The sequence below is a fragment of the Rhamphochromis sp. 'chilingali' genome (genome assembly GCF_963969265.1).
Source record: "Rhamphochromis sp. 'chilingali' genome assembly, chromosome: 7".
NCBI classification, from domain to species: domain Eukaryota; kingdom Metazoa; phylum Chordata; class Actinopteri; order Cichliformes; family Cichlidae; genus Rhamphochromis; species Rhamphochromis sp. 'chilingali'.
The window spans coordinates 15,853,682-15,862,247 of NC_137934.1; the positions used below are offsets into that span (position 1 = coordinate 15,853,682).

The 8,566-nt window shown below is 41.5% G+C and overlaps 1 protein-coding gene across 3 annotated transcripts in view; it reads right to left on the reverse strand.

Moving 5' to 3' along the window:
* Window positions 1-8,284, reverse strand: part of sema3c (sema domain, immunoglobulin domain (Ig), short basic domain, secreted, (semaphorin) 3C) — a 49,377-nt gene extending 41,093 nt beyond the window's left edge. Inside the window, exons 1-2 of one of the 3 annotated variants that reach the window (XM_080886510.1) lie at window positions 8,100-8,284; window positions 3,862-4,034 (exon numbers count right to left, since the gene is read on the reverse strand). In XM_080886510.1, coding sequence (XP_080742636.1) covers window positions 3,862-3,997 — 136 coding nt within the window. In that variant the 5' untranslated portion in view covers window positions 3,998-4,034; window positions 8,100-8,284. Of the gene's footprint in view, window positions 1-3,861; window positions 4,038-8,099 lie in introns of all 3 variants that reach the window. The other 2 variants (XM_080886509.1, XM_080886511.1) reach the window with 2 other exon arrangements.
* Between the last annotated feature and the right edge of the window lie 282 nt (window positions 8,285-8,566).

An 8,566-nucleotide genomic window follows, 5' to 3' on the forward strand; every position in this document is an offset into this window, starting at 1 on the left:
ATAATAATGTCTCCCACAAGTATGCAGAAACCTATTTACAGTGCACCACCCAATATTTAAACCACGTTTTGAATCACAGGAGTATTTTAGTGTAGTAGTAGTATTTTGTGAGATACCCACAGCAAACCTATGTTGATTTGGTTTGGCTCAACCACGCAGCAGCCTCAGGGGTTGAAAAATTGAAGCGGACAAAAACAGTTGCTCTTGCGGCCACTTGAGGCTGACTCTAAAAGTGTGTCGTTCCATGCTAACGAGCCCAGATTTACAGCAGAAATTAACATGTTTTAGGCTGGTACAGAACATCTCTGTAGCTTTATAGGCAATTTCCTCCATAAAACCATGTCTGGTGTCTGTGCTGCTGAATGATCACGATGCTCACTTTATGTATGGGGCATTAAAAATGTATTAAAGCTTAAAGATATGGCTAAAGTTTGATCTTGCTCAGCATTCAGTTTTAGTAAATGAATGGATTTTAATTATAGGGTGGGAGTACCTCAGGAGGTAGATCACTGGCTTCGTGCCTAATATCCTTGGACAAGGTACTAACTCCAATTCCAAATTGCTCTTTAATGAATGTATCTGAATGTTAGACAGAAAGCACTTAAGCATAAAAAAGTGCTTGATTGAAAAAAGGTTGAGAATAGGTTGTTTGAGCGCTCTGGTAGAGTAGAAAAGCACTTTATATAAACTACGCAGTTTTCACTTCTCACTGTCCAGGGTTAATGTGGTGAAGGTGCATATTTAACTTTGTGGCTTGTTGAAAGGGCACTTTTACCTCCCAGTATCAAGCATTACTGCAGCTGCGGCCTCAAGGCACCGAGGCTTGGCTTCTTGAAAAGGTCTTAGAACTTAATGTCATGGATTGGAAACGAAAATCAATTTTAACTTTGTTCCGATGAGACCAAATCTATAGTAACAACACTGCAGACATTGATCTGAAAGTTGGAGGATTTCTTTGTCTGAGAGCAATTAAGTTTCTCCTCGAAATCTGTAGTCTCTCAGCATTTCAGCCTGATTCTGAAACAGCACATGCATCAAACATAGCATAAAGCAGGCCAAAATAAATGTTGAGAGAACAATAGATACTTAAAGCAACTGAAGGGGAGTATAGCAATTATCTTTTATCACACTTGGTATCCCTAAATAGTTTTGCTATAAGCAAAGGAGGCCTCTGTTTATTATCCGCGGCACGGAATAGAAAAGCACCACTTGAGAGTTTATTATTTGGGTTAGCTGCATTTTTCACTGTTTATTATGCGTTTTTAATTGCGGTCTGGCTGCATTCGCTTGAAGAGTGCAAGAGCAAAAGGAGAGCGGGAGAGAGGAATGTTGGAGACAGCAACTTCTCTGCAGGACGTGAGGCTACACCGGGAGTCCCACAAACCTGCCTTACCCCCGGATTGGATTTCAGCAGTGACACGAGGAGGAAAAGGGAAAGGGATATTCAAGTGTTGTGAAATGATCTATGTGCAGTTTAGCCACTGGTTTATTTTTTTTGTTTAGTTTGCTCCAGCTCACAGTAATTAACTGGTCCTCACATCTGGGAGCAGAAGAATCCAGACTGAATGACTGACCTTTTAAACACCCAGCAGGTGCCAAAACACCTGTGCTGTCCTCCCCGCTGGGACACCAGTCTCCTATACATCTTCCATGACTCTTCATTTATCTTTCTGGCTGCTTTGGACTGAGCACATACTGCCTGACTTGTTCCTCCCCCGTGTTTTTGTAAAAAATGAGCCTCCACCTTGCTCTCTGTAAGACCCTCCTTGCATCTGGTGTTCAGCCATGCCAAACTTTCTTCCAGCAACCAAGAGTTCAAAATGCTTTCTGAGTCAAAAACACAGCTGTTTACTTTTGACTTGGTGTTACTGTTACTTGACTTACTCTTACTGACACTCTGAGATGACTGCTTTTGACCAAAACCTTCCATGTTGTTATTCTTTGGATCAAAATCCTATTTTTAATGTATTACTGGCAAACACCTTGGTCCTCTGCACTCCCAGTGAACCTATATTAAGTGCATTGTCTCAGACAGGGCTGCTCTTTGTAAAGTCAGTGTCACAACTGCTCAAGCACTTGAGTACTGCAGAGAATGTCCCCCAATTCCAGGCATATTTGTAAAGAGCAGCGATACACAGAGACTAAAGGTAAAAGTAGGACACTGGACACTTTTTAGCACAGCTTTTTCACATATTGTTGGGAGACTGCGACTGATCTACTCTGGTTCATTTACGCTAACATAAATGACACACAGGGCATACTTGTGCCAGTGTAAGCAGGAAACAGATGGTTGCTTGCTAATAGAAAATACTACAGAGCAAGGATGGCAAAAGCAAAAAGAGTTTTTTTGCTTGGAACTAGGTAACACAAGGATATAAGGCAGTTATAGCAGGGGAAAACATAGCTTGGAAGCTGTTACAGACAAAATATGGCAGCATATTAGAGGAGCACCCACAGAAAAATGGTAAAAAAAAATGCTATGTGAGCCCAGCTTTAATGACCCTTCAGGACTCGATTAGGCCATGAACACAGGTGTCCAATTGCATCACATGTGAATATTATACAGATAAGCACTCATCAAAGATCAAGTCCTGAGCTGGTTTAGGAATTAATGTGCTTCAGATAGCGTGCTTGAAACTCTCCATTTATGGTCCTCCCTGTAGTGAAAAACTCTTTCACTAAGCAAAACAAATCTAATCTAATCCACACGTAGAAAGAGACTCAATCATTCAAGGCAGACTGATTTTCAGCATGGCCACCTAAGACCTTTTTAGGTGGCTGTTTGGAAACAATAACGAGAAAAGAGTTGAATAAATAATGTGACCAAAGATACGAACGATAGCGATGTCAGCTTTTTTGCTGTCATTAGTTTGGGCTTTTTTTTCTTAAAGATGGCAGTCACATTTAACAACTCAGAGGTTGCAGAGCAGAGACAGTCTGGATCTGGACCACAGACTGGTTCATTTATTTGGAATGAAGCAATAAGCAAAAGGAAAAAACATGAAACCATAAAAGGGAAAGAAATAGAGAAGAAGAAATGAGAATGAAAGAGGAGGAAATTGAACTTTGAAGAGTGTGTTTCTGGGCCAAAACTGGGAAAAATCTAGAAAAAGGGAACAAAATAAAACTACACCTGCTTTAGACTTACACTGCGAGGCTGCAGTCACTATCTGAGTGCAGAAACCTTGCTGATGGACAGCCTCAGCTGCTCTGTGCTGCCTAATCCACATCGAGAGGTACTGAAAGGTGATCAAACGTATCCTTCGGCTCCTGCACACTATCCCTCTATTGCAAAAAGGTTACGGCACCACTAGCTCAGGGGTATGAGTGATCCACTATCCCTTCCATGGATACACGCAAACATGCAGACAGACACATGCACAAAAATCAAACCTCCCCATCCAACCAAAAGAGAATTCAAGAATCCCCAAAATAATCTGTGTCCAGAGAAATAAATGAATAAAACAGGAGAATCAAAACCAGAGGCAGCAACAATGCCCACATGCCCACAGCACAGAGTGGTATGATTAAAGTTTAACTAGGAACAGATACAGGGTAGCTCTGACAGGCGGTGCCACCTCCTCCCTTTGGTAGACACACAGGAAGACAATGGATAGACAAGGACTGTCCACAGATGGAAATTTAAGGCCTGGGGCATATTGGATTATATAGAAGAAAAGGTTTCAAACTCTGATCCATCAAACAAGAATAAACAACTAAATAAATCCTCTAGCATAGTTGCTAAAGATCCCAGGTGAGTCCTATTCCACTCTGTTATAATGTACAGACTTAGCATCAGTTTAGCTTCATCACACCAGAAGATAATCATTACAATTAAGTTGATGAGTATTTTTTTCTTACCTTCAAAGGAAAGGAAGACTCTTGGCAGAGGCTGCGGGAGGCTGGAGACCCCGGTGCAGAGGAAAGAGAGAGCCAGGAAGGAAAACGCCATGGCTGACACCAGAGGTGGCCTGGCCAACCCCTCCGGCCTGCCCATAACTGCACCACTCAGGAACCAAAGCCAGTCACCACTGCTGCTGGAGAGAGGTTTTGGAGAGAAAATAGTGAATTCTGAGAACACGTTTCCTCATACTTCTTCAGGTTAACGACATTCATGTGCCACCACAGGTATTGTAACAAAAATGGCTTATGTACCACAAAAATACCTAAGATATGTCTCAAATGATGTCCTGGTTCAATATAGAGTTAGCATTTTCTTCACATACTATTTTAAGTAGGATTTACCAGGTCAATCATAGTGCATATTCACATATAATCATTAGGAATAAAACACTTTTCATTGTGGTAACTGGGGGGAGGCTTCTGAAGAACATTGCAATTAACCTTTGATGTAGCAAGTTAAAGGTTAGCAAGTTATCCACAAGGTCATATGCAATAAAGATTTACAAAACTATGTGCACTTTCGGCAAACTTTGTGGAAGTGGAAACCACCATGCAAGGACCAGGAAAATTCTTAATAGCTATCCATAGAAAATGTAAATCATTTGGCTTTTTTGCAACACATGGAAAAATTGTTGCTAGAAGGTTACTAGAAAGTTAGTACTACTTAAGAAATTGACTGAAACCACTGGTGGACATGTTCATCAATACAGTAGCTGTGGATGACTGTTGCTCCAGTGGTAAAGCTAGTTGGTCAGTGGCTTGATCACTGATTCCTCCAGTCGGTGTGCTGAAGTATTCTTGGACAAGATACTGAACCTTAAGTTGCCCCTGATGCATTAATTGGAGTACAAGTGTGTTTGTGAATGTTAGAAAGCACTTATGAATGTGTTGCATGATTATTTGTATGATTTTGGTGAATGGGAGTTTAGCAATGTTACCAAAATGTTGCTGGAGGTTTACAAGAGATTACAAATCTAATAGTCTTGTTTTAGCTCTGGTTTGGCATTCATTAATTCCTGACAGAGACATTTGGCTCATTAACCAGCAAACATACAAGTAGCTGAGGCCTTGAAATGATTTATAGCTTTATCTATCTGAGATTCGGTATGCATTATGGGTTTATGCACAACAGAGAGTTAGTTGATGGCTTATTTCAAGCAGTAAATTTCAAAATGGAACTGATTTGATGTATAGGTTACATAGCAGTGCAGCATCAAACTTTGTGACAACCAGTGAAGCCATTAAATTGAATGTAGTCAATTTAATGGCTCTTAATCTTCAGCTTAATGCAGCCCAATTACAGTGACTATATATGACATATGAAGACTGGTTAATTGGTACCACCCAGTGGGATCAAGATTTGAAATGTGATTTTTTTTTTTAAATGATGACAACACCCTACAGCATACAGCACACTGCTAGTTTCAACAGCTAATGCATCAGTTTCACTGATCTAGAAATGCTGAGTTACAGAGAGAAGCACTGAACAAACAACACTGAGTAAAGAAAGAGATAAAAAACAACAACATGTCAGTTAAATCCCATCATTGCTTTATCCTCGCAAATGTACGGCTCTTAAATATGGATGAGTGAAATCTGCACAAAAGAGCTGCTGGAGAAACTCTCGCCACAGCCTCTTCTCATTCCTTTTCCATAACGGGACAAGAGCAGCTCAATTATTGATAGAGGCAGGTACTGTACTGCCTGTGAGGCGCTAACTCCTGCAATGAAACACTCCGCTGCTGGAGAACGGCCGGGCTGTTTTTAACCACTCATTTGGCCGCTCCACCACCTGTGCTGTGCAAAACCACATCGCACTAGACATAAAACAAAAATGACCCTTTCACATGCAAAAACAAAATAAAAATTTCACAGACTAAATCTCTGATGTCATGCCTTATGGATGTGCAATAAAAAATTGATGGCCAAGAGATAAGAAAGCTGCAAGTTCGCTATGAAAATTTCAGTTTGGGGGTGTGGTGTACAAATAGGTTAAAATATGCGTGTGAGGTGGAGTGCAGCATGACTGATATACAGCTTAAGTGGAATTCTGGTGTTCAGGTGCATAAGGATAACATATGGAGGACTGCTGGGGGATGAGATGTCTTTGGCTGCACTTGAGAGAAATAAACCAGCACGGGGCATTACCAGACGGCCCCAGCTGCTGTAACTGCAGCCCTTCTCCTGCTGCATCATCCACACAGCCTCACACATGCACGCACACCCTCCCCTTCAAGCTCAGGCATTCACACAACTTGCCCTGCTCTGGCTTCCGTCCCCAAAAGATCTGGTCCCTGAAAAAACTGGTCAGTTTGTACATAAAGTCCGATGTGCTGCAATTCTGGAATATTGCACAGTGAGATTTCCACCTTCGTCATAATACAATTACAGCAGTTTTTGCAAATCCTCCAAGTCTTAGAATATCGAGTATAAAATGAAACAGTTAAGTTTGTGCTAAAAGCAGAACATTGGTAAAATTACTTAAGTCTAAAGACTCAAGACTTTGCAGCATGCTGTCTTTTTCATTTATAGCTTCTAGACTTCATCAGGTCAAATATCAAACTTGAATATTTTTCACAGCGTTCCAGCTTTAGGTAAGTTTTCCTTTAGGTATGACTTGAATGTTTATAAGTATACAGATGGTGCAAAAATGGTGCAAAAACATTTTGTACCAAACCTTGTCCATGTGCCATCTTTCATAAAAAAAGCATACTACAGTTGATATTTTAGAAAGCAAGATCCTTGAAAATAAAATTTAGAGACAACCCTAATTTTTTAAGTGAGAACTACATTTCCCCATATTTTTAGGTGGACTGACCTTTTGAGCTGCCAAGCTTCCACACCTACCACTCCCTGCTCCCTTCAGAGAGTTGGTGATCTCCCCACGGAGAGGCTCTGGTATAGAAATGTTGGTCTCACAGCTGCTAAACTCATCCTCAAGGGAGTCTCATGTGCATACTGTGATATCCCCAAGCGGTTGTGTTCCGACACTTTGCTATGCCACACTAAATACATGAATGAGCTCACTCTCCCTCACACTCAAGGAGCACTGTAACGCTCCCCTCGACGAAAGGGTTTCACAGTAAAGGATGTTTTCCTATTTGTTGCCATGAACAAAAATAATAAATTCTGCAATTAATTTCTCTGAGCTCTTCGGACGAGAAATTCCAGGGCGTCAGTGTGCCAGGAAATCTCTGTAACACCAATTAAATGTCTTCTCACAAAGCAGGTCAGTGAAGTGAGCGAATAGTTACATTTCCAGTGAGGTGTAACGATTATTGTGTTTATTGTGCTCATTGCTTGGCTGGCAGCCTAATGAATTTTCCATTTTGCCATTTTGGAGGCTCAAAAACTAATATTGATGAAAGTGGAAAACTGCATGGATTATCGCTCCCATCTGCTCCTATTAATGCTTTAAACACATGAACCCAAATCAGCTGTGAGACGAGTGGGGACGAGTCCTCCCGGTTGGAATCAATTTGGCATTTTGATCAATACAGGAAAAATTAAAATCACAATGATAAAGAAGTTTTGTCCTAGCAGGACGGTGTGCGTTCATACCACACCCTGTCATTCGGTTGTCAGCAGCTCTATTACAGCCACACATTCCCCTGCACACATGACCAGCAGGCACAGCTAAAAGTGTATATTTCAACTCTTAAACTTCACACAAGCACATTGACTAAGATTAATCTTCTGATTTCAAACCCTGTGACTGACCACAACTTTTTTTTAAAGCTCTAAATAAAGAATCTATATAGTTATAGACAGATGCTGGTGGAGACTTAAACCAAAGATTTAAGCCTTTTTAGATGAACGAGGAACTAAAAAATGTTCATAAAGTCATGTTTTCCATTTTACTGGCTGCAGCGTAATAACCAGCCACAGTGTATTTAAAAGGAATTGTTCACCAAGCACATGAGTGGAAAATAAAGCATGACACAGAAGTCTGATGTAATACCACACATGATCTCAGAGAAGCACCAAGTCATAGAGTTTACTTGCAGCTTTTTTTTAAACTAATTCTCACTGGTGGGACTCTGCACCTGTTAGCCTGCTGCCTACCACCTCCTCTCTGCATCCACTGCGAGATCCACTCCACTGCATAAAAAGTACAGTGTGGTACAGGCAGTACAGGCAGGTAAACCTTCTACCTTTAGAAAAAGGAACACATCAGACCTTTGCCAGTGACTCACCTCTCAGGAGCTTCCTCTGATGCTGGTCCAAGTTTCGGAAGGCAGGATCGTATTTCTCGCCTGTTTCTAGTATCCTGTAATAACACCAAAGAAGAAAAATGCTGCTATTCCATCTAAGTGCTCAGAGAGCAGACTTGACTGAGAGAGCACAGGAGAGAGGAGAGGAGAGGAGAGAGGGAGGAGAACGAAAAGACAGAGAGAGCGGGTGTCCTATTACACACTCTTCACTGAAGTCCCCCCTCCTCCTCCTCCTCTTCCTCCTCCCCACCCCTCCTTTCCACGATCGTCCTCCCTCTCTCCGTTAACTAGACAGCAAACAGATCACATGCGCAGCTTAAAACATCAGAGAGGCAGAGGACGTTTACCTCACCACAGTAAGAGGGTGAAGCCCGAAAAGGTCAGGCACACTCACATCACAAACAGATTGCATTGCTTTTAATCTGTGGGTGATCCACTAGTTAGATTGC